The sequence below is a fragment of the Trachurus japonicus genome, chromosome 15 (genome assembly GCF_045865225.1).
Source record: "Trachurus japonicus isolate A0001 chromosome 15, Traja_1.0".
Taxonomy (NCBI): Eukaryota; Metazoa; Chordata; class Actinopteri; order Carangiformes; family Carangidae; genus Trachurus; species Trachurus japonicus.
Genome location: NC_140921.1, coordinates 19,571,413 through 19,598,512, shown reverse-complemented (window position 1 = coordinate 19,598,512; position 27,100 = coordinate 19,571,413). Strand labels below are relative to the sequence as shown.

General features: G+C 42.1%; 1 protein-coding gene across 1 annotated transcript in view; it reads left to right on the top strand.

Moving 5' to 3' along the window:
• eys (EGF-like photoreceptor maintenance factor) overlaps positions 1-27,100 on the top strand; it is a 158,693-nt gene that overhangs the window by 9,666 nt on the left and 121,927 nt on the right. Inside the window, exons 4-10 of the mRNA XM_085800277.1 lie at positions 9,915-10,111; positions 10,961-11,088; positions 12,338-12,452; positions 14,456-14,615; positions 21,608-21,712; positions 24,868-25,007; positions 26,782-26,945. Of these exons, the coding sequence (XP_085656403.1) occupies positions 9,915-10,111; positions 10,961-11,088; positions 12,338-12,452; positions 14,456-14,615; positions 21,608-21,712; positions 24,868-25,007; positions 26,782-26,945 (1,009 nt within the window). The remainder of the gene's footprint in view (positions 1-9,914; positions 10,112-10,960; positions 11,089-12,337; positions 12,453-14,455; positions 14,616-21,607; positions 21,713-24,867; positions 25,008-26,781; positions 26,946-27,100) is intronic.

Sequence of the window (27,100 nt, the reverse complement as noted above, 5' to 3'; positions counted from 1 at the left end):
ATACTTTCTTATCCTACTAAATTCTGTTTGTGTTACACTTGTGGTTTCAGTGGTGCACTCAGCTAATAATACACTTCAGTCCTCTATTTTTCATCGGCAGCCAAATTGTTTCCTGGCCCTGTGATTTAGTCGAAGTTAGCGAGGGCTCGTGTACTGATCTGGTGAGCTAGTTTATGAGACATTATCGCCTCACCCATTATTTAGGTAATGAGTCTCATTTGCTCCAGTAAAATACAGTTAGGTTAATGGGTATCGCACACAAATGGGTTACAAGACCTGGATAGTCCCCGATCTGCCCTGGATATCACTGTCTGCTGTAAAAACATCCCCGCAATGAGCTTCCTGGAGTAAAAAACTCCAGGTGGCTCCTCACACTGATTCATTGTTTTGTGTGGAGCACAATTTGTCCTGGCAGCATTCTTGAAGTGTCATAGCTTCGCCTTTCCCGAGTCAAGCCCATGCTTTCAGCTTATTATTTTGGAGATGTGGTTTCAAGGTTACTTCTAGTGCCGTCTGGCATCTGCTTTTACAAGAGCAGATTAAGGCCATCCAGAAGAAGGAGAAGTTGTTGTTTTTTTGTGTTCCTTTCTTTGTTTTAATGGAGCTTGTGTTCTGTATGGGGATTCAAGGGTATACATTTCAGAGAGCAACAACAACTCTGAACTTATTTAACGCTGAAACAAGAATATAACAAGATAATGCTTTGAATCTTTTAAGAGGAGCAATCTGCCTTTGCCTTTATCCTCCTGTATGCCTTGAATAGCGAATGCATGCACTACTGGATTCCTTCTGATAAACAACATCAACAAAGAGTTCATGTGTTTTACAGCCAACGTAGAAGTACATCATAGCGAATACAAACTTTGAAATAATTCTCCCTCTTTTATATCTGACTTAATTAGCTTAAAGGGATAGTTCACCCACAATTCAAATTTCACTCATCATCTACTCACCCTCATGTCAACTAAGAGCTGTGAGAATTTTCAGAGTCCTCCGTGCCTTCTCTGAGTTACGGGGGGGTCCGTGCAGCAGTATTTGTCCATACTGTATACTGTAATGGTTGTACCACTTATCTTCGTCCAAAAAGACACACCAAAAAACATCCAAATACCTCCATACTGCTCGTCTGTGTAATGTCCCTGTCACACCTCTGCCTCAGGTATGGGTAGTGGATGGCCTCTGACCCGGGTTAACATAAGAAGGACAGAGGACATCCGAGAGCTACAGAAATCCGAGAGCTACAGAAAGCTGATGTCTCCCTGGCACCCCTGCTGGCGAAGGTGGGGAAGTTGGAGACCACTCGGAAGCCAGACCAAGGTGAGAAATACCTGCTTGAGGATGGAGTCTTGTATGTGGCAGATCAGCCAGAGAACCGGTTGGTTGTTCCTTCCAGTTGTAGGCCTTTAATCCTACACCTGGCTCATTCCATCCCGTGGGCAGGTCATCTTGGACAAGACAAGACTCTCGCTAGAGTCCGGGCCAGATTCTTTTGGCCGCTAATGGTGAGAGATGTCATTGAGTACTGTCAAACCTGTCCGCGGTGCCAGAAGACCTCACCGAGGCGACCAGAGAAGGCCCCATTACTCCCCCTTCCGGCAATTGATACCCCGTTTCGGAGGATTGCAATGGACATCGTTGGACCCCTTGAAAAGAGCAGTGCTGGTCATGAATACATTCTTGTTCTCTGTGACTATGCAACCAGGTTCCCTGAGGCCTTCCCTCTGCGGAGTATCAAGACGCCGAAAATCATCGATGCCCTCGTCCAGTTCTTCTCCCGAGTGGGTATCCCGGATGAAATAATTACCGATCAGGGTACCAATTTCACTTCCCAGCACATGAAGCAGCTTCACAAACAGCTTGGCATCACAGGTATCCGCACCACTCCCTATCATCCACAAACGGACGGTTTAGTGGAACGGTTTAATCAAACGCTGAAGTCCATGCTGCGGAAGTTCGTCAGCGATACCGGTAGAGACTGGGACAAATGGCTCCCCTTTGTCCTGTTTGCTTATCGAGAGGTACCCCAAGCCTCTACCGGGTTCTCGCCCTTTGAGCTTCTTTACGGCTTCCCTATTCAGGGCCCTTTGGACCTTTTGAAGAAATCCTGGGAGGGTAAGCAAACTGCACCGAGAAGTGTTCTTTCTTATGTCTTGCAGATGAGGGACCGGCTGGAGCAATACCGAGCAGAGGCAAGGCACAATCTGGGGAAGGCCCAGCTAAGGCAGAAGAGCTGGTATGACCAGAAGGCTCGCCAGCGGGTGCTACAGCCAGGTCAGCAGGTGATGTTGTTGCTTCCAACCTCCAGCCATAAACTGCTGGCTCAATGGCAAGGGCCCTATTCAGTGGTCAAAAGGATTGGTCCTGTCACCTATGAGGTTTCACACCCGGATAAGGGTAAGATGTCACAAGTGTACCACATTAATCTCCTGAAAGAATGGAAGGAACGAAGGGGCCATACAGGGGGAGCTGATGTGGCCCAAACCAGTCCAAACCCTTCCAGCATGGAGTTGCAAGGGGAGAAGGTAATGCTGGCTCGTGAGGTGGAGACGGATGAGACTGTAGAGGGGACTGATCTTTCCATGCTGACCACCACCCAGCCACCAGATCTTAGCCACTTGCCGGCACAGTCTGCTCTTGAGCTCATGCAGGTGTGTGAGGAGTTCCCTGAGCTGTTCAGTGGGAAGCCAGGGAAAACACCTCTGATAGAGCATGTCATCCGCTTAAAGAACCCCTCTCCTATCCGCCAGCGCCCCTACAGAGTGCCTGAGAGATTGGTGGAGCCACTCAACACTGAGATCCAGACCATGCTTGACCTTGGAGTCATAGAACCGTCAGACAGTGAGTGGTGTAATCCCATTGTCCTTGTCCCCAAGAAAGACAACACCATCCGGCTCTGTAATGACCTACGCAAGGTAAATGCTGTCTCTAAATTCGATGCTTATCCAATGCCACGCATTGATGAGCTTCTCGAAAGGCTGGGTAGAGCTGTGTTTATTACCACCCTCGACTTGTGTAAGGGATATTGGCAAGTGCCGTTGGAGAAGGAGTCCAGGGAATACACTGCCTTCCGTAGCCCAACCGGTCTTTACCATTACACTGTTATGCCTTTCGGGCTCCACGGAGCTCCGGCCACATTCCAACGGTTAATGGATCGGGTTCTACAGGGATATGCGCAGTTTAGTGCTGCCTATCTTGATGACGTGGTCGTCTTTAGTTCTTCTTGGGAAGACCATCTGTCCCACGTGCACCAAGTCCTTGAGAGGGTCCATTCTGCAGGACTCACACTTAACACCCAGAAATGTGAGTGGGCAAAACAAGAGGTTTCCTACCTAGGATACCACCTTGGTAATGGGAAGATACATCCTCAGGTGGACAAGATGGAGGCCATCAAAACCAGCCCCAGACCTCGAACGAAGAAGCAGGTCCGTTCTTTCCTGGGCCTAACGGGCTGGTACAGGAGGTTTGTGCCCCACTTCTCTACCATTGCAGCTCCCCTTGTCAACCTGACCCTAAAAAATGCTTCCAATCCCGTGAAATGGACTGTCGAATGTGAAGCTGCTTTCAATAACCTTAAGGCTATTCTGTGCTCGCCACCTGTCCTGCAAAGCCCGGATTTCACCCAGAGATTCCTTGTTCAAGTTGATGCCTCGGGTGTGGGTCTCGGCGCTGTCCTAGCACAAGGAGAACAGGGTGAGGAACGACCACTTCTCTATTTAAGCCGAAAGTTACAGCCCAGAGAAACCAGGTACTCGGCTGTAGAAAAAGAATGCCTGGCCATCAAGTGGGCATTGGACAGCCTACGCTATTATCTTCTGGGACGGACCTTAGACCTGGAAACGGACCACCGGGCCTTGAGCCCCACACTGTCACTTTAAGGACCTATGACTCCTGACAAGGGTGCACACTTGTCAGGAGAACGTGATGGTGTCCTTAATTGCTTCCCAGTCACCACACCTGAGACTGGTTATGTTGTAATTGACTGGGTGCCACCATCTCAACATCTGTTGGCACTTCCTTAGCAAAAGTAGAAGTAAAGCAATATATTATATGCTGTATTTAGAGCCATGTTGTTGTGTTATTGTGTTTGTGTGTGTTAGGGTGTTTGCATGACAATTGTTTAAAGGCAGGGATTGTTTGCAAATTATTTTTCCCCCCTGTCAGTGAACTGGCCCATTTATAGTGGGAGGGGCCAAGTGGTTAAAAGGGGGTGAGCTGAGGCTCGGTTCTCTCTATGCTGCCAGTCTGTTGAGGTGGAGGAGTAGGCCCACAACTGTCCCACCACTGCCACCAAATGTCACACCTCTGCCTCAGGTATGGGTAGTGGATGGCCTCTGGTACCTGCCACTTTCCGTCGGAGTTCGAGTTGGGAAGGACACTAAACACAGGAGTACCTTGGATCTTCTCCAGGCGACGCTGGTGCCGGCTTTTCCGGGGCCCTTTATGGCCACCCTGACATAGAGAGGGATCCAAGTCAGGAAGAGGCTCCAGCCCAAGTTTGACCGTCTGGGACCGGGTAAGGACTGGGTAAGCCTCGGGAACATCTGTGATTGAACAGGACTGTTCTTGCCACCGGCGTGTTCTGCAAATAAGATCAGGCAGAATAGGCAAGTCTCTTCCCAAGATCATGTCATGGGGCAGGTTTTCAAGGACTCCAACACGGAGTAAGAAAGCCTGATCATCAATGACGACTGTAACATCCATCACTGGATATCTTCTCTGATCCCCATGAACACACTGGATGGCAGTGGCATGCTTGTAATCAAGTTGACCAAGAGAAGCAAAGGAACGGTGAAGGAGGGTCATGGAGCTACCTGTGTCAAGTAGAGCTTGCACTTGATGGCCATTAACAAGCACCGACTTAAGGATGGATTCAGTGTCCGGTTCCAGTTCAGCTTCAGACATCATCTCTACAGCAGATGGCCGTCCTAAAACTGAACCGGATGGATGAGGAACATGACAAAAGCTGGACAGCTTAGGGCCTTTCAAGGGACAGGCTGAGGCTCGGTGCCCTGGCTGTTGGCAATAGTAGCATATGAGCTCCATAGCTGGGCCCGGTTTTACACCCCCCCTTGTCTCTCTCAAAGTGCCTTGCACATTCACTGGGCCACCCGCTCGGTAATTGTCCTTTGTCTCTCTCAAAGTACCTTGCACATTCACGGGGCCACCCATTCGGTACTCCCGGGTCCTGTCTCCAGCAGCTCTGGTATTTGTCCGTGGGGGTGTCAAACCTTTGCGGGCATTGAGGTACTGGCCAGCAAGCTTGGCAGCAGTCACCCCATCTTCTGGCTCATGCTCCTTGACCCAGGTTCTCATCTCATTTGGCAGCATACGCAGAAGTTGCTCCAGGATCATCACCTCCGCGATTTCCTCCTTTGTCCGCTGCTCAGGTTTGACCCATCTCCTGTACAGTCCTTTGAGTCGGTTATAAGTCTCTTTGGGCGCCTCACCCAGGGGCACGTGTGTTGACCGGAACTGCAGTCTGTAGGTCTCAGGAGAGATATCAAATTTGGCAAGGAGTGCGTCTTTAAGTTGGGCATAGATGTTGGAAGAGTCCTCATCCATTGACGAGTAGGCATCGAGGGCCTTCCCACTCAAGAGAGGGACCAGTCTGCAGGCCCATTCCGACTGTGGCCAGCCCCAGGTGCGGGCTATGCGCTCAAAGCGCACCAGGAAGTTTTCAATGTCCTCGCCTTGTTGGAAAGGGAGCAGCTTGGGGACGTGTCGTAGGTGCATGTCAGTGGGGCCCACAGCCTGCATGGACTCACTGGACTGTGGAGTAGAACTGGGGTCCAGGGGTTGGCGTGGCTGAGGAGCCGGTGTGGAAAGTCGCCGTAATTCAGTTCTGGGCGCTGGGGTGGGAAGAGGCATGCGGGGACTTTCCTCAACAGAAAGGTCGATGGGAGGGACAGTGCGTTGGTGGGCCCTAGGTATGGCCTCCTCTTCAGCCTCCTCTGTCATTGTCACCAACTCTGCCACTTGAGATCGTAAACCTCGTCTCCCTCTGCCAGACTTCTTTGTATAAACCCTGCGGCTTGCCATCCCACCACTGCCACCAAATGTCACACCTCTGCCTCAGGTATGGGTAGTGGATGGCCTCTGACCCGGGTTAACATAAGAAGGATGGCAAGACACGCTTCAGGTTTATCAGATTTACAAGGTTTATTCACCCAAGTGATTTACTGAACAATAACAGAGGAGACCAACATAGTCTGTAAAAAGAGAGAAAACTATAAGTAATCACAATTAAACACATTGAATATATTAATTGAAATAAGGAATTAGAATTAAGAAACTCAAATCAATTAACTATGGCAAATTAAAGCAAATTAAAATTACAGTCATGACTTAATAATCAAACAAATAAACTTTACCTCCTCAGAGACAGTTGTGGGCCTACTCCTCCACCTCAACAGACTGGCAGCATAGAGAGAACCGAGCCTCAGCTCACCCCCTTTTAACCACTTGGCCCCTCCCACTATAAATGGGCCAGTTCACTGACAGGGGGGAAAAATAATTTGCAAACAATCCCTGCCTTTAAACAATTGTCATGCAAACACCCTAACACACACAAACACAATAACACAACAACATGGCTCTAAATACAGCATATAATATATTGCTTTACTTCTACTTTTGCTAAGGAAGTGCCAACAGATGTTGAGATGGTGGCACCCAGTCAATCACAACATAACCAGTCTCAGGTGTGGTGACTGGGAAGCAATTAAGGACACCATCACGTTCTCCTGACAAGTGTGCACCCTTGTCAGGAGTCATAGGTCCTTAAAGTGACAGTGTGGGGCTCACACCGTCACAGTCCCTCTTGTATTGAAGCCCCGACATGAGAAATTGTTCTGAAAAAAATTAAATAAGTCTATATTTTAAGTTTGTTTGTAGCGGAAGCTCTCAGTGTCTCAGTTCACTGCTCTTCCTGTGTCAGTGCAAATCACACGAGATTTGCACTGACCGGCGGAACAATTTTTAATGTCGGGGCTTCAATACAAGAGGGACATTACAGACGAGCGGTATGGAGGTATTTGGATGTTTTTTGGTGTGTCTTTTTGGATGAAGAAAAGTGGTACCCTTTCACAACCATTATATGGACAAATACTGCTGTGTGGACCCCTCCGTAACTCAGAGAAGGCACGGAGGACTCTGAAAACTCTCACAGCTCTTAGTCGACATGAGGGTGAGTAGATAATGAGTGAAATTTGAATTTTGGGTGAACTATCCCTTTAAATTTGACATTTGTTTCTTAGAATATTACTCCCATTTCATACATAAGAACTCTTCTTTCACTGTATGTTAAGAGAACTCACTCCATTGGCTTTAGCCCTCTTTATTTAATAAAACACAATGCATCTCTTTATAAAATGCAAGTTGCAGCTGAGAAACAGTGAATAACTGAACCAGTAACAGTCGGCATTGTAAGAAAAAAAGAAAAATATCTACTCTTGCGTAGTTTGAGGTGGATAATTCATATAATTCACGTCAGAAACAAAATGGTGAGTTACACACACCCTCTGCCTTTTCCAGCTTTTATCTAATTTGCTTTAATTGCCGCTGCTCTCTCAAGTAAGCAGACTCCGCTGGGTGCTTTCCGCATAGTCATGGTGTCCTCCTGTCCCATCAGCTTCTTGGGAGTTCTGTGTAGCTTGTGCTTCCTCTACCTCCCTGCTGCAGTTGCCTCATTAATCAACTGGAAGTTAGTGGCTGCTCCAGCACTGGCTGCCCTCATAGGCCAAAGTCTATGCGCACAGAATAATGAGCCGAACTCATGGGACGTTTCAAATGAGATTTTCTTTTGATTTGACTCTCCTTTGCGCTACCTCTAGGGTATTTGTAGCAAGGTATTACCATCTTTATGGGGCCATTTTCATTTGGTGTAAGGTGTTAATTGTTTTTGCAATCTTGTTGAAAGTAATATCAATTTTTTAAGCTTAATTTAAACTATATATGCATTCATTACCCTTGTTAAACAGTTTAATTAGAGACTGACACAACGTTGTTTCTTTATGTATATTAGATTGCTGTAGATTATAATCACTGCGATGAGAGGGGTGTCGGTGATCTGTGGGAGACATAAACGCTGGCGCAAATACAAATGATCCAAAGCAAAATGATCACATATTAGGAAGTTCTCTCTCTCGAGTGCAGAGAGTGCCGCAGCCATTATCTGTGTCATAAATACACACGACAGCTGGAGAAATTTCCTAAAAATATATAGAAGTTTGTAGTGGTGCAACTTTTTTAGTGGAGCAGTTATGAAAAGTCAGTTTCTGGTGGAAAATGAGCTGAGGAAAAAGCAAGCCCTGAAGTTGTACACAGTAAGATTGATGCCCACAGAGGAGGCTGTGAGGAGCCTCTGGGACATGAGCACTTGTATCAGCAGGGGGATTAAAGAAACTATGCAAAGAAAGAGTCACTGGAAAGATAAATGTGTAGGCACCTTGTGAAGAACACAAAAATGAAAACCCTCACATGGGAATAACATCAAATTTTATTCACCTTGAACCTGCAGTGAATTCAGTCTAATTTTATCCTTTGCATACAATGTGACTACAGCATTATCCGCTCTCTGGTTAATCTGCTGCTGGTGAAATTCTTGTGGCACTGCAGTATTTAGAAAACCCGGGCTACAGCTTAATTCAGACTTACTTTATTTTGGAAAATGCTTACACTATAATTCAGGCCACAGCACTGACTGCTTAGTTTACAGTTAGGGGAAAATCCTCCATGAAAATCATTCATTCTGTTCTGTATATCTTTGTGATAACTTTCCTTTTATTACTGTGCTTGGTGCAGAGGTTTCAAGTATAGAAGTGCCTGATACACCCTCCCAAAAATATGTGCGTTTTAAAAGGGCAACATATATTCATGAATAGACTATTTCGCCTCTTGTACGTATATTGTTAGGTATTGAGCTGGAGTTTCAAAAAAGGGAGGAACATGTCTCCTCAGAAATAGAAAATATGACTGTCCCCATTTCAACTGGCTGGAACCGTGACAGTTAAATAACAGCCGAAATCCTTAGTAAACACTTTTCTCACAAGGATCACATGAGAAACACACATCACGTTGTGTGTAACAGTACCATCACTTAGCAGACAAATGGGCTGATGGGGATGATGCTGACCTGAATTCTCATTTATTTAGATGCTATGTGTAGACTGGCAGCTGCACACCGTCAAGTCCTTCTGTGCTGCATTAGTGCAAACTAAACACAAAAACGCAACACCCTGAGGTGGAGGAAATTGTCCACCTAAAGGACTAACTAAAAACACAAGGGGTGCACCTAAGCATGCATTATTTAGGTGAACCAAACCTGATAATTTCTTTGCTCAGCTGTTGAAGACACATGCACGGCTCTTAATTCTCAGTGAAGAGTAACAGGCACAAACACAGAGCTGTTAAATATACTATGCAGATACCTTTTGCACATTATTAAGAACTAAAAGGGGCAGCTATAATTGAGGTAGTTAGTTAGCCTTTTCTGTATCTTGATGTAAATATTACTTCAATCTGCTGGGGAAAACCATGGTACCCCTAATTATCTTCTAATTGGTTTGGTGTGCAGGTGTTTAAGGTGACGTTATCTGAAGGTGACAGTTAGATAAAGTTCTGACAGCAGTGATGACGCTGTTGCCTTTAGATTAATTGCGATAATATTTGCTTAAATTGTATACATGCCTAATGGCAGGGGATGGCGCAGCATGTGTCTCTCTCCTGTGTAATTATTAATATAACACGTCAATCACCTCTACCTCCATGGATTATATGTCATGTCACTCATATCTTTTCATGCAGAAACGTGGTTAAATCACAATTTCAGTGTTTCTATGTGTTTTAGTAGTTTGGAGCAAGATTCAGTGATGCGAGTGCATGAAGTTTTGTTTATTCTATGTGTTTTTTTATAGGCCCACTTCATGAGAAGAAGAGCGCCCCCTGTCATCCAAATCCCTGCAGAAATGGCGGCCTATGCGAGGAAACCGCCAGTGGATCTGTTTGTCGTTGTCCAGGAGGATTCGGGGGCCTCAACTGTGATTCCAAAGTTGACTTCAATTGCAAGTCATATGCATGTCAAGAGGAGCAGATTTGCACTGCAGGCGAGCGTGTGAGGACTTAATTTCCCTTATTTGTATTATCTCAGAGGGACATAAACAAGAAATGGCACATGAAAATTAATATAGTGTCTTAAAACAAGATCAAATGGCTTCAGTCTGAAGGCTGCGGCCGCAATTAATATTTCCCCCTGAAGATGAGCTAAGGGAAAGAGTATTTGCCTCCACTAGCATTTTGATTGCATGTCCCACTGCATATTTAAGTGCCAGTTTGAAATGGCTCTCATCAAAAGCTTTTTGTAATTGGATGCCTGCTGCAATTTTCACCTTTCTCTGGAAATGTTATTGTGGTCATACATTTTGCAGAGGCAGTTGTGTTCCTAATGTTCTAGAGGATACACTAGAGAAAATGCAGTAATGGCCTAATTGTCTTTTTCTGACCTTTATTTTGTTCATTACAGTTTGCCAAGTGCACTACACATATTCACAGCCCACCTAAGACCACAAGAGTAGGGCAGGCTAAAAGGGACATTTATCTAAATAATGCCTGATATTGCTGCTGCTTGACATAGATATTTTTTTTCCATAAGCTTAATTTGAAATTCAAATCCTTTTAACGTTGAATTACAGAACATTAGCATTTATTAGCCTCTTATAATATTTATAACTCATATTTAAATGCATATAAAACCCATTATTTACTTGCCTACTTAGATTTCACTATGTAATTGCAGATATCAGTAACAAATAATGAGTAAATCGCCACAATTTTATCTCCATGATTATTCGTACTTTTGTTGATAATGTTTCTGCAGTTATCTGATGGGCCTTTTGTATGTATAATCTAACCCCTTGTTCCCAAGCTGACAAGTGACCTGGATTGTTTTGCCTCTGTATTGCAGGCCTCTGAATGTGTCTGTGCAGATGGTAATGTAGTCCCAGCATGCAGGAGGCAGAAGAACCTGTGCAGCCCATCACCATGTCTCAACAATGCCACCTGTGTGTCCAGGGGAAATGATTATGTCTGCAGGTGAAACACATAGAAGAATCTAATAGAGGCCACACTCACAGTCCCCTCTCTAGATGATTGGGTTGTCTTGTGAATGCGTGTCCCACTCTGAGTGAATAAATTGGATGTTTTTGGGGGGTTTTTTTTATTCCACCTTTTAATGTTATTAAATTTTACTTTAAAAGAGCTTGAGGACTAATACAAAACTACCCAGCAGAGCTCAAGCCTCATTATTTCTTATTGTCAACCATTCCCAAGAAAATGACCATGAACTGATCCCACTCACAAGTATTATCTGTGAATCGTAAGCCTGAACTATTAGAAACATCATGGTCACAGTGTTAAAACATGTGACTTGCTACATGTACAGCAGAAATGGGCACTGTGTGTTACTGTTATTCAATTCTGACTAAAACACCAAATGTGTATTAGTTCACAGCTAAAATGAATCAGCTAAATGCAATATTTACCCTGGTCTGAGTAAAATTTTCTCATCACTACAGTGCCCGGGTGTTTTAAGAAATTAACTCCCTTTAAAAAAAAACAACTATACCCTAGTGAGCCATGAAAATTCATATCTTCACTAGAAATTAATGAGCTTGGGGCTGAGTGACACAAATAGGGTATGGAGGTTGAAAAGAGAGACATGGACTAATATGCTGGTGTTGGTTTTATAGCATCAGCATTATCCTTGAAATTGATTTTTAGAAATATAGGTGTTGAACAAGTTGTTTACAAGCATCTTTCTTTTTCAACATCCTCTCTGTCTGATATCTTTTAAATACAGTTATTATACTGCAGTTGATAGGTCTACATCGTTTAGCTCAATGTGCCTTTTAAGTTATTAATAGACACACAGTATCTGAATGTTATAGATTCTTTCCTGAAACCTGGAAAACAAGGTAGTTTTTCTTTCTTTTTTTTGCTCTTACAATCATAATCGAACAGTGTACAGTATGAGAATTACTAGGAGAGCAAATGAAGAACAGTTCAATCAGTAAAAAAATAAGGGTATTTTTTCATAGTTTTAAGAAAGTATAATCTGTGGCTCATAATAAAATTTAATTTGTCCTGATTCCACCCATTTAACAAACCAACAGTCTAATTGGCACACACTATCTCACCCAGGTCTGCATCACAAACAGGTCATGTAGAAAACAAAATTATAACCCTGTGTATCTTGTAAAAAAAAAAAAAAAAAAAAAAAAGCTTGTTAGTGCTCAAGGCCCTGGATGAATTGATTCTGATGACACTGACCTCCTCCCAACAGATGTCTGAGAGGGTATTCTGGGAAGAACTGTGAAGAAATAATTGACTACTGCAGGCTGCTCAATATCAACTGCCTAAATGAGGGATTGTGCCTGAGTGTAATTGGCGGATATCAGGTAAGTAATTCAATGTTTCAGTCTTAATGAAATACTCTCAAGCCCACAAAATATGACTTGCGTTGCACCTTAATGGGGGTTACAGTATGAACAGAGGGTGAACACATTCATACACAGCGCTGATAGAGCCCTGACTTCAAGATAAAAATGTCATAATGAGAGTCATCCCACGCTGCACATGATTGAATGCAGTGCAAGAATTATCCAATTTGTTCGTATGGCTGTAATGTACGATAAATACCAGCAAGCTTCTTCTCTTCATATGTTGGATGTTCTGAGCATATCAGTGTGTATTATGTGTGTATCTTCCATGTAAACATATCTTTAAAGGCATTTTCTTAAAGATGGAATTTCAGTTATCTCTGTTAATGATGATGATTTTACTGTCAAATGTTTCAGACTGGCAGCCACTGACATAACTCCCATTTGTCTTTGAACGATTCGAAAATCTAAACGTTAGGCTGTGCATGTATGGTCTATTGAATTCTTTTTTTTTTTACATAAATATACTGCATGTCGCAACATGAAAGGTCCCTCCATCTTTGGTCTTCAACAATGTATGCTTACGAAAACCTATCATTAATTGGAATTCAAAAAATACAAAACGTGAGAGGTACAACATGTCTACAGACAGCAGTAATTCAATTCTAACCCATTAATCATTGTGAGTATGTGGATGCTTTGCCCAGACAGGCAGGTTCTGGTCTAATTTGCCTCTCTATTGCTTACTCTCCTCAAATGTCTGTATATTTTACAACACCTGAGACTGCTCCGTAATGCCCCATAGCTCCTAATTATTCTCTATCAGTCTTGTTCCATTAGACCAGTGAGAGTGTTCTTAATCTAAAACCCACTCTAAGATGCCTCATGTTGATGCGCCTCCAGCCGGGGTCAGACATAATCAGAAAGTGTTGCTCACTTCAAATGGGCCTTTTCTTTCTTTTCGTGTTTTTCATTTATATTTTTTATGTGATTTTTCCTTTGAGCATGAAAAACCATTGAGTTAGTGTATTAAGAGCAGACTGCTAGTTTTATTACTCCTGTTGTAAAGAAGCTCCTAACACTCATACAACAAGAATGAAACTAGAGGACACATTAAGAAGTTGATTTTATTTGTAGATATACAGACCAGTCATTCAGAACACACTTACTTTACACGCTTTAGCCACCTCCAACACATCGGATTTTAAAATGAGTAAAACAAAACAAAACAAAACAAAGATATTTGGTTTAGTGCTGATTTCTAATTGAAAAGGGTTGGTTCACCTACATTAGAGCTAATGATTTTCTCAGTACCAATAATGGCACAACATCCAACCAGGCAGAAAGGTCTGGTTTCATTTTGTTTCACAATATCCACTTCACCACTTTTATTTCTGATGTTCTCAACTTAGAAATATTTCTTGGTCATTCAGTGTAGTCCATTTCCCTTTAACCCACCTTTTTCAAAAGAAATGATGCCTGAGATTTACATAATATACTTAACAACCCTCGATGGAAATTAAATGTGCTGTTGAGTTTACTTTAAGTCTTTTCTTTCTTTCTTTTTCTGTGACCATCACAAATTCCCTTTATCTTCATAATATTGAGGTAGTGACTCATATCTCAGAGGACAATATCATACAACCTGAGAAAATCAAATTAAACCTATCTATGATGAGAGATATCATTTAGCAGAGTAAAGCTTTTATTTTGTAGTTTTGGTGAACTGACCCTTTTATTTGAGGTCTTTTATTGCCAGATCAGACGAACTGTGCAAATTGGTGTCATCTGTATTCATGGCAACAAGGGTAAAATGGATCAGATTCACACATTGGGAAAAAAATGGAGTGGAAGTCCATAATTTAACCCATATAGTCATTTCATTTGCTGCTGAGTTACAGCAAAAACAATAAAAAACATCTACTGACTCTGATAGATAGTCCTCTGTCTGATATTATTTAGGTGGTATCGGCTGATTAATTTGCTGCTGATCACTTGAATATCCTTCTGTTTTCCCGCAGTGTGTTTGTACTCCAGGATGGATTGGAGAGTTTTGTCAATATGTGGGCAATGCCTGCTTGATAAAACCAAACAGCTGTTTGAACGGAGCCACATGCATCACAACAAGTCAGCCATCGTTTCCCCCTCAGTACACCTGCAAATGCCTCCCCGGCTTCACAGGTGAGAGATAACTTCACTATATTGTGTGTTTTTGCTCTCTTTCCATCTGTCTGTCCATCTGTCTGTTGGCAGGATATCTCAAAATATGGATCGATGTGTACAAACCCTTGTGGGAAGGTTGGTTGTGGGGCAAGGGATGACTGATTAATGTTTGGGGAAAATCTGATGTGGAGCTGGCATAGCCTGACAGTTACGTGCTATTGGCAGAGGTTTGATCTCTGTTATGACATTTACAGATGTTGTCATTACGTAAACAACATGTAAATGCGATGTATGCTTAATGCCACTTAAGCGCGTGAAGCACACATGCAACACAGAGAGTGAAAGCTGTAATTTTCAGAATATTCCACTCCTTCAAGACAGTATCCTGTTTGCATGTAGGACATTTGACACAGAAAGCACTCCTGCTGAGAGCTTTCTGTGAATTATAGATGTCTCTATTTTGCCCTTTGTTGGTGTTTTAAGGCAGATGGCATAAAAATGGCTTAAAATCAAGAGACAAGTCATGAGAAACTCATGTAGTGCATAATTTAGATTATGCTAGAACAAATACACTCATGCTCAGAGAAAATACTGTTTCCTGGCTAGCTGTCAAATTTGAGTCGTTTAAAAACTGGACAGCGGAAATGCATTCCATGCTGCCACCTTGGTATTATAAAAAAAAAAAAAACCTAATGCTCACATCTTACATGAGTCAAAATCTTAATCTGACGCATTATCAGTTTACTGAGTGGGATGTGATCGGTTTAATCCACCATTAACCACGGAGTAAACTGACATAATACTGTAGACTGACAGCTAAAAAACGTTAAGGCTGCATTAAACCTGTCTTTGATCTTTACCAACATTCAAGAGAGGCTGAGCAACTAGCAGACTGGTATTTACTTGTGTCGCAGCTGCAGTTGTTCCACTAACATTAGAAAAAAGCTCCTCCATGTGCTCGACTGTCTGACCCAGAGTGGCATGGAAAAATATGATTCTTTAATGGGGGTTTTTCCTTCTAGAAGCGGAGTGTCCATACTCACCGGGCAAAAGCGAGCTGCTCTGAGGAGAGGTTCCTTGTAGCCACAGGTGAAAACCATTGGTGTTGGTGCAGCACACTGATCGGCGCATACTCACTGTGCCTGCCCTGACTGAGCTGGCCCAAGGCTCTCGGTCGCTGTCCCGGGTGCTGAAGTTCCAGAGGCCTCTCCTCTTGGTTCACTCCTCCCTGGGCACCTGGCTGGACCTGTCGGGTGTACAGAGACACTCCAATATGTATACACAAAATGTCATATTTGATGTTGAGATTATCAACATTGAAAAAAGAGGGAGAAGCGAGCACTCATCAAAAAAAAGGATAAAACTTTAGGAGGTGTATGGCTACAGCACAAACAGAAAAGGGGAGGAAAGCCAGCACACTCATGATCCCTTTGACAAATCTTTATTACAGGACAGGCAAGCACAGACGTTTCGACCAAAGTCTTTTTCAGTGTGAGATTATCAACATTACCATCCAGTCCACTGTTTCCCAAGACAACAAATCTTTTTTTCCCATTTGCAAAGGACCATGTACAATGTTAAACATAAACCATTTCCATTAGATGCGTTGTATCTGAGTTAGCATGAAATAGCCAGCCTTGCATCTGCAGAAACACTTAAAGTCCTCTTTTGGTGTTTTGGTGTTTGCTAATGTCCACATACGTAGCTGCTGACTGCTCTCAAACACTGTTTGTCATATTAGGGTTTATCTGTGACCTCTAATATTGTACATGGGTCAGCAGGGAGCCATAGTCAGAGGGGAGGGCAATCTGTAATCGTCAGATTTCAGTTCAAAGTGCCATGTCTGGAAGTATTCACTTTGATTAATATCTCCAAAGACTGAATAACAGCCTCTGTTCCATAAGTGACCTCTGACCTCTGACCACCCCGAGGAGGTGGACAAGGAGGAACACAAACTCCCTGCAGCGATCAATGCCTGTGTTATTAGTAGTAGTATTAGAGCAGTAATTCTTTTGGATTTACTGCATATCAAACTTCGAGAACGCGTCTGTGTGATGCAGAGGGGAGAGATTTGTCTCCGTCTGCCTGAATCCAAAGAGGCAAACACCAAAACAAGCATCAACAATGACTATTTCAAACCCCAATCTGTGGTTGGTTGTGATGTATAAATCACAAGCCAGCGACAGATTTTAAGCAAAGGCCAGTTCTCTTGATGAAGTAATTCTTTTAACCTTGAAGCTTATTTACTAGTAGCTTTGCCTGCTTGACATTTCTAAGGCCTGCCACTGATTGTATTTAATCCAAATACTCTGGCAAACTGCTCCCTAATTAGCTGCCAGCTCAGAACATGGCCAAAACTTGTAAAGCTATCAATGACAACTGTTCTAAAAAAGGGAACAAGTGAACAAGAGACACAAAAACAAAAGAGGTTGTTATGGAATATGAGATTGAAAAAAAAAAGTGACCTTTTTCATTAACTGAGCTTGAAAAACACTGAACAAATTCATAGAGTTTTCACAAGTGTTTCATGGTTTCATGACCTACCAAGCTGGAGTGCAGAATTAAAACCATGTTTACAGTAATATTTTAGTAATGACAGGTTAATCCTTTGAGCACAATAAATATTTAGAGTTCACATCAGTACTCGGAGGTCAGAATATGGAATTTGGACTGTTGGACATTTTTTTATTCATCAACTTCTGTGATTCAGCACATTTATTTTGAAATAAAGTGTTGGATATTACATTAAAGGGCAGAGTCTTTCTAGTTGGTTAAAATCAATAGAGAAAGAACCATGGGGCATATATCACTTCTTAAGCAGATGGTTTCCAAAGTTTAGAAGTTTAAAAGTAATTTGACAGGTACACATGAAGTTATATGAAATCATTATATTAAATATTTATTGAAAATACTTTCCAGATGAAAATCTTTGACCCATAGACATCAGAAGATAATTAAAGTCAGTGGAGACGCTCCCCCAGGTCTTCTCTGCAGCCACCCTCAGCTCTGGCTTGTTCTGGGGTCTCCCTCTGCCTTTCGTCTGGCCTTCAGTAAGCGGATTGCAGCTCGACTGGCCTGAGATCAGGTGATGTGCCTCGGCCAGTCGAGGACACTCACCTCGTCTCCCTGAGAAAAAAGCTCTGCGGTTGCTCTGGCCGTATGTTTAGGACTGCCGTCCCGCTGAATGATGAAATGTCGTCCAATGAGTTTAGAGGCGTTTGGCTCAATCTGAGCGCAGAATGCTTCTGTATACCTCTGCATTCATCCTGCTGCTTCCATCAGCAGTGAAATCATCAATAAATGCCAGTGTGCCAGTTCCATTGGCAGCCATACAGCCCAAGCCATAACAGAACCAGCAGAGTGTTTGAAAGATGAAGCGGTGGCTTTGGTTCATGAGCTGTTCGTTTTTTTTTTCTCCTCCACACTTTCCCAGTTCCATCATTTTGATTGAGGTTGATTTTTGTTTCATCAGTCCAAAGAACTTTTTTCCCCACAAATTCACCAGTTTCTTTTCATATGTTTTTTTTTTTCTTTTTGCAAATTGCTTCCCGGCCATGTTGGCTACAGAAACTTTGTATATTGCAATAAATCCTCTTGTTGACAGGGAAACATGTACACCCACATCGTGAAGAGCAGGTTTAGCTTGCTGGGTGGTTAAGGTGTTTTTCTTCAACATGCACATGTTTTTCCATTTTTCCTAAAAGCCTAGTTCTCAGTGGCCAACCAGCTCATTTGACATTTTGTAGTTCTCTTGTGCAAACCTGCCTTTCTTTTACAATATACCCATCTGCTGACTTTGGCACACCAGCTTTGAAATGTCACTGATAGACTGTTGCTTTTTTGAGCCTCTATTATTATTTTCTTGACTTGCATGGTCACCTCTTTATGCTTCATATTGGCAGGGAACTCCACCTCAATCTAAAGGGCAACTCTCATCTCTCAGTCAACTCTATGAGCTCCTTTGTGCATGAACTGACTTTGAAACGACACGTAGCTGCCCCAGAAACATTAAGTGGCCAAGTGTCCAATTATTTTGAACCCTTGCAGTTTGGGCACTTCTCTCTTAGAGAGGTTATATCTTGCACACAGCTCCTTCCATAGTCACGTTAAACCTACTCAAATTAAAGCAGAGACTTGGCACTTTAATGTAGTATCCATTATTTCATTTCAATTGGATGTGCTGATGCTCAGAGCCTGAGGAGCTAGATATACTTGCAGTCTGGACTCTGCCTTCAAATAAGCGAAATGCTACTGTGATTTTCTGTCTAGCAGAGGTGCTGTAGGAGAGACACATTGTTTAACTCATTCTGAGTCACTCTACTCTCCTATTGAAGATGATGTTTGAAACATTGCTTTATCTTAGTAAGTAATACAAAGATTCAAGAGGATTTTTTTCTTGACATCATGCATTTAAAACAAATTACACTGTTTTTTCAGAAGCAAATGATTTATTAAAGCAGAAGTAAGCGATCCGGTCGTTTTGGCTAATGCTGCGTTCCAGGCAGGCTTTTGAAACCGTAAATTACAGCTTCAAGTTACAACTTACGATTTTGTAGCGTTCCAGGCAACCCACTCGTGTTTTTCCGACCTGTTTTACCTGTGAAAGTCACTATAACGGCCACTCGTAACTTCCGACCGGTGAACTCGTACCAGATCGAACTGGTATGACTTCACAGGTCGGAAAAACACGAGTTACGAGTTTCCTTGAACGCACCATAACAGTCCTCGTCCCTACGTCACCACATTCACGGCATCCCTTGGCTGCACACACAGCCCTGCATGCCGTTCTCTCTCCTCATTGGATAAAAACTGTAGGATACGATAAATGTTTTCTCCTCGGCTCAGAGCAGAGCAGAGGGACTGGGAGACCCGTGTTTCGGTCCAAACACTCTATGTAAGTGATTGCTGTCGGAAGATATAACTATTTAAGACTTATATTAACACAAATATATCACTTACTTCTGCTTTAAACTCAGTATGCACAACATCTCAGTTAACATTATTTAACAAGAAATTGACAGTTTTGGAGTTCGTTGTGATGCTCAGTCAACATTGTTTACATTGTACAAGGGTTAGTATAGTAAAGCACAGAATTGTTCTCCGCTTGTTCTATTGCTTAAACAACCAGTGAATATGATTTTTTTTTTTTTTACCTTCCCCAGTGCTCTCAGTTTTTGGCCTATAGCATATTTCCCCATCTAGCCTTAAGTCCTGACACACTCACCTGTCAGTCAGATAAGCCCTTACATAGCACTACATGAACAAGATTTTTTCCCTCTGTTCAAAGCTTAAATCTGTTGCCACTTCAGTAATGGAAAATTGTCTCTTACACCATGGCAGGTCTTAGTGACTGATAGAATTCATCATTTTCTGGCATCTTGGGATTTTCACTTTGGAATTTCAGGCAATGCAGCATAGAAAGGCCAATTTAATTCCAAGCTCTGCCCAGAAAGCCCACAGTACTCTATCACAGATCATAACTCAGGATACATTACCCCAGCCCCAGCATTCAGGTTTCATTTTGGAAGCCTTTATTTCTCACAGAACAACAAACTCTTGGCATATATTTTACTGGCCTCGTTCACACTTCCTCATTCTTGTTTAATTGTGTGCATAATAATAAAAAGCGCGGGGTTAGACATCCATTTTAATGCTTTGCAGTAAGACATCTAGCATCTACTGTACTGAGGATCCAGTGCACTAAGGACAGATTTTAAAAATCATCTGTAATTCTTCACTTTAAATAAACAAGGTTTTAGCATTTAAACCTTTATCCAGAAAATAAGAGTTCTCTGACCTTAAAGGACCCAAAGATAAATAGCCTAATGACTGTGCACAGGAGCCAGAAGTGTTTTACCAAAACAATTAACATTAAAAAAAAAAAAAGATTTCGAGTCATTTTCGACCTTCAGGATGATTTTTTATCTTTGAATATTTGTTGACTTTTCAGATTTACAAAGCACCACATTTCATATGAATTGAATTTCATTAAAAGAGGCCATAGCACTACATCATTGATTTTATTCACAGTCACAAATGACTGTAGGTGTTTCTAAGATTTTTGCGGGACAAATTTATGTAATTTGCCACTGCACGGCGCAGCATATTTTGTATATAATGACCTGTAGCAGATAGCGAGCAGATGATATCAATCATAGTGTTTGTGCTGTAGCATGAGGTTGCTGCTGTCAAGAAGGGACTTTCACTACATGTCATTGCCGCTCTGTTATTGATGATAGGACATTTTAAATTAATAACCTGTGCTGGAAGACACCCACCCCCAACCACAGTGGTAAGCAGCTGCTGAGGCAGCTGAGCATAACACCAATCTCCTATCAAGCATCCCCCACCTCATTTGCTCCCTTCAGACAGGACAAAGCTCATTATTAAGTGTCCATTTTCTTAACAAGAAAGTGAGTCCAACCAGTCCAACCATTAGATCACAGTTTGATTTCCCAGGGCTTCACTATTGTTGTCAACGACTTCTGTGGTAATTATTGTTTCAGAGGAGAAGAGGTTCAAACAGTTTGTTCAAACCTATTTATTTTTTTGGTGAGATAATTTAGAGACAACAGAAACCATGCTCATACTGCAAAGGCTAGCAGCCAGTTAGCTCAGCTTAGCATAAAGACTAGCACAGGAAAATGGATAAACATTGCCAGATTTCTACACTTACATGTTTAGTTTTTTCCCTTTACCTATTCGTTAACCCTACAAACAAGCAAGTTGGAGAATACTGTAGGTTGCCAAAGTTATTTCTACCTTTGAGAAGTCAAAGCTGGACTCACTTTCTCCCTCTGTTTTCATATGCTATGCTGTGCTAAGCTAAGCTACATAATGTGTTTGACATGCATAATTTGCATGTGATTCTTAAAGGAAGTAGCTGTACCTCAATGTCAATGCAATGCATGGGTAATATCGTATCTGTTCAGGTCCTCTGTATGAGAGGGATGCACTTTAGATGCAGCTAATTGCAGCATATGTTTTTTTTTTCTAAACTTCCATCACAGGCACGAAATGTGAGACTGAGATCAACGAGTGCGACTCCAGCCCCTGTCGGCACAACGCCACATGCTCTGATTTGCTGGGACGCTACGAATGCCAATGTCCTACAGGTATGCTGGTTTTCATCCATAACTCGAGCTTTATGATAATGTCTAAGTGATATCACAGTGTTGTGTTTTTTTAACTTCAATGCGGTTAATATGGCCTAATATCCCCAGGCCCTGCGGCCCCTCATGCTGCACTGATGGCCAAAGGTGGTTGCCCTTTGCCAGCAGGGTTCTCTACACTGTGACACATCCTGCCTGTGGACATCAGGCTAGAGAAGTCAGAGTGATTGAAGTCATAACATGAATCAGAGATTTTACCAATACTCTGTTAACTAGAATTCTTTTTTTAATTCTTAATCAGAATAAATGTTTTTCATACTTTCTGACACGTTTAAGGAAAGCAATGCAATGACTTTAATTATGAAGCTATGTCATGATGAAAAAAGCTATGATAAAAAAGCCTACCTCTCAGCATTCTACTGATCAAAACATTGCACACTGTGCAGCACAGGCAACATACTCACATTATTCACAGTATCGTTTTACGGTCTTGGCCTGTGATTGACAGCTCAGAGTAATCAGGAGCCCATTGCCAGAACTCAATAATGCAACTAAATTGTGCAAATATTATATTATGAAACTCCCATTAATATAATTTTCCTGTAATTGCTTATTGTGCCTTGCCGGCTGAGTCTAAATTTACATTCGCTGAACGTAAACTGCTGGACCACTCGCAGGAGGTCTCTGTTGTTGGCACTGAGCATTTAGTGTGCCTGCCTGGGAATTGCTCTTGCCCACTTTACCGGAACGTTACACAGCACATACAGACCAAAGACACTGAGGGCAGAGCATCTTAGAGGCCATATGAAGTTTTTCTCTCAAGAATTTGACACTGTTATTTTTAGCAGTTGTTCTCAGCAAATTATTTGTCTCTTTAGGGAAATAGAACATTGATGGTAATGAAACATTATGTTTGTTCACTCTTGTCCAATTAAACATTAAAGGACGATACCAGTGTTAATGACACATGGGTCACGGAGTCCCTTTGCCTCATCAGCTCCTGAGAGCAAGGCACATTAGTCAGTATTTAAGGTGACATTCAGAGGTGGAATTTTATTTTCATCAACTGATGAAATGGGTCAGCCCATAGGTGCAACTCTATAGTTTTAAAGGACTGTGAGTCATCCATCCATACTATACGTCCATTCATCCATAGCGTTTCCTGTATAACTTTGTTCGGTGGGTTGTGGGAGGCAGGATGCTCCCCCAGCATGCATCGGGTGAGACGTAGGGCACACCCTGGACAGGTTGCCAGTCTGTCTCATTGCTTACACACTGACAGAAAAACAAAGTCATACCTACAGGGAATTTAGAGTTTCCAGTTCACTTAACTAGCATGTCTTTGAACTCGGGGAGGAAACTGCAGGAAATCCTTGCAGACACGAGGAAAACTTGCAGACTCACAGAAGACCAGCAGTTCAAACCCAGGTCTTTCAGAAAAAAACAATTGATAATGCAATAATAACAAAGAAACTTTAGTAACAAATAGGAATTTTCCGAGTGGAGGGCTTTACATTCTGTGGGTTGATGATTTAAATGCTGATTCTACTCATAATAAAACTAAACTAAATGCAAATCGTTGTATTCAACCAGTCTAAGCAAAAAACTTTCAAGGATGACCATCTCTATAGCAAAAGTGTCTTATCTTTTCTTCCTTTATCTCATTTCCTGAGACAGCAGATCTGATGCAACTGTCCCTTGTGCGTTTTTGGTTGAGCGTCATTGTGGAAATCTGGCTGTGCTGTTAGAGCAATGAGGGGGTGGGCTGATGGCTATGTCACTGAGGTTATCAAAAAGGAACCTCCCATCACAGATGTCAAGTTGAATTAGACCCACGACACCCCAGAAGGCTCAACGGTTATCGTGTGCCGCCCCCGGTACACCTGCTCTGAGCATGGATCAGGACTGTACCCTCCTGCCCCGGCCTGTCTGTCCATTTAGGAACATACATGAGTGGATTTATGCTGTCACTATTAAAACCACAGTCAGCATAAAACGGCACATTGTGGACCTATGCTAAAAAGCTCTTAAAGTCTAGAGAGTGTTGTTTTACCACTGACTTGACACCGTTATTTGCTATATCTCCCATCTTAAACACAAGATAGAGACCTGTCCTTTGCACACAAGCTGGTGCCTTTTCTTTTTAGCCAGGGCCAGTGCCTGCTCTTTTCAGCCTCCTCTGAAGCTGCCTTTGCAGCCTGCCGTAATCCCCAATCATGAATCCCTAACTCCCTGAGTAAACTGGTACTAGATGTGGACGCAGATCCATGGTAACGAAATTCCACAGGGCGTATGCTGGCTTTCCAGCCTTGCTACTAAATCTCATCTGTTATCTCAGTAAACGTAAGCCTCTTCCGCTCATATGCCTCATCTACTGCATCTTCTCATGGTGAAGTGGTTTCTACAACGTCAGAAATAGTCTGCTGAGTTTTGGACCACATGTCCTAAGACCAAAGTCTTAAGACCAAAGTCTTAAGGCATGTGTTGAATGATAAGTTGTTGGCCTGCTCCTTTTTTTTCATAAGCCCTGCCTGCCACTGAATATATTATATTGTACCAAATCAATGACGCATGGCCTGAACAACAAGACATGTATAAAGCCAGTCTAATGCAGTGGAAGCTCTCCTAAAGCTTACAGAATTAATTTGAGTTGTTTCATGGTTAATGCCCTACAGGTGATGCCAAACGTATCATGTCTGAGAACAACGTGTGCAACATTCTGTCCTAAACTATTTATAAGGGTTTTCCTTAAGGGATGCAACATGATGTCGACCACAGACTCTGATAATTGTGTCAGTTGAGTATTAACAACAAAGGAGTGAGGAAAGAAGGGATTAAAGGTAAAGAAAAAAAAATAGGAAGCAGCACACATCCGAAGATTGCCTGTTCAAACTACTGATAAAAGTTAAACTGAGGCTCAAGTTAAATAGAAATTCAGGGAGGCACTGTGGCACATTGACTACGCTTCAAAACGGGGCCAGTCCTCCAGACGACCCACAATTGGCCCAATTTTGGCCTTGTTTATTAAATATATAGAGCTGCTGGCCTGGTACAGAGACATAAATTAGAGATGGGATTGCGGCACTGATCACAGATCTACTTTCTGCTGGTTCAATGTTGCATCAGTTACATTAACTATGAAATCGTTTTTCCTGCAGGTTTTCTGGGAAAGAACTGCGAAGTCGACACAGATGCTTGTGCTCTGCCCAACAACACGTGTCCACCAAGGACTCAGTGTTTGGATCTCCCACGTGGTCTTGAATACACCTGCCGCATCCCCTGCCCTGAATATTTTCAAGTGGGTGAAAGCATCTTAATGGACTATTTGTCCTCATCTGCTATTTTGTATCCACACGTTAACTAGTCCTCTTTAGGCTCATACATGTTTAAAGAGCTCACAATCCTCTGTTTATTTCTCTTCAAGCTAATGTAGTCTCTACAATGTTATTACAATAGCACAGGAGGATAGCAAGAAAATTAATGAGGTAATTTTCTCACCTTCTTTAGTCAGAGGAGTTCACACACTCCTTGTTTTGTTGTATAAGAATACAGAACTCATATGACTCACCTGATGGTACATAATGGATGTATTTCAAACTTAATCAAAACATAATTGAATAGAAATAGAACACAAATCACCACTTTTCTCTGAAGTGTCACAATTAAGTAAACTCTGGCTTTGAGAACTTATGTGAGAACATAGAGCATACAATATTAATTCTGTATCTTATTCATAAAATGTGGGATAATCCTTTGTTGTTACTCAGGGATGTACATAAGCATACTCTAAGTCCCACAGCAAATGTGGTAATCCATAAACACAACAATTGGCTGGTTTGGAAATTGTTCAGTTTTCTGGTTTTACCAGGGAAGAAAGTTGCAGTAAATTCTTGACTAATAAGGGAAGTCACTGCTCGTGCCCTTGTGACTTTCGAAATTTTTCTGCGTGAAACGTGCCTAAAGAAGCAGTACACAAATGTAATCAAGAAACAGATTCTGACCTTTAGCTGTCTCGTCATACAGAAACTGCTGAAGTATGCAGTATTCTCAGGATGCTGCATATTTAAATGATAAAGCACATTTTAATGTTTCCTTTATTTATTACTTTGAATGTGGTTGAAACAGTCATGGTGGAAGAAGACAAAGCTGGAATTGTTTATCAGGTTGTTGTTTTTTTTCGACTTTGGCATGCATGAATGGGACAGCGCACTGAAAAGCCTCTGCCACCTGAAGCGGATGAGTGCTGCTTAAGATTTGCAATGTCTGTATTTTTTTGAATGTGCCTGGTTCTTTATGTGTGGATAAATCGGCCTTCTGCTTTTAAAAATAAAATGAAATATAGAAAAACAAAAGAAAAACAAGTGAAGCTGAGCAAAAAACTGCTTTAGATGACAGATGGAGATGATCACTCACTGTGGAGCAAGGCCTGTGTTGGCCCCTTTACAGAAATGCCACGATGTCTACATGATACACCTTTCCACAAGCCAGCATTTCCTTTGTACCTTTGTTTCGCCTCCGCTATATATATATATATATATATATATATATATATATATAGATCCCCTGCTGATTTTTTAAGTTTGCTCCCCCACAATGAAATTGGCAGTCTTTAGTTTTTTTTAATTTATTTTATCAGAGATAGACAGAAGTAAATATATATATATATATATTACTAACAGTAGCTACATATGTACAGTACACAAGTACTGGTTAGGCAGGCTTATCATTTTGCATTTTGTTGCAGAGAACTCTTGGGAGCTTTGCTCCTCAATGACAATTGATCTTGTCTCGTAAGACATGTTGATGCTATTGTATGTGGAATACTGAGTGAATCTGGTATGACACATGAATCAGTATTCATGAGTGTGTCATGTGGCTGTAATGATGCTCATTTTCAGGCAGTCAGGAACAAGGGATGGTTTGGAGGTTATATTGTAAAGTAATGCTTGTATTTTAGAGCAGAATGCCCTCATGCCAATATAAGATGTTACCATACAAGATGAAGTAATTTCACTTTTGCACATGAAGCAGCATTATGACGTGTGTCTCACTGATCTCTCCTCTTTCAACAGCCATGTGCAAACGGAGGACGCTGTGTGCTGAATAATGCCAGTAGCTACACCTGTGTCTGTGCGCCTGGTTGGTCTGGTCCGAACTGTAGTATAAATGTCAATGATTGTGTTCTACATTGGTGTCAAAATGGAGCTACCTGCGTGGATGAGATTGATGGTTACAGGTGAGTATTGAAACCTTGACTACCTTAGGGCCATTCGGGCACCCGAATGTCAACGATTGCAAAAGCTGTGACATTTACTGCTTTCCTCCTTCAGGGCACAAGAAATTCCTTTTAATCTATACAGTATTAAGAAATTCTCTTTAATCTGTTGCTAG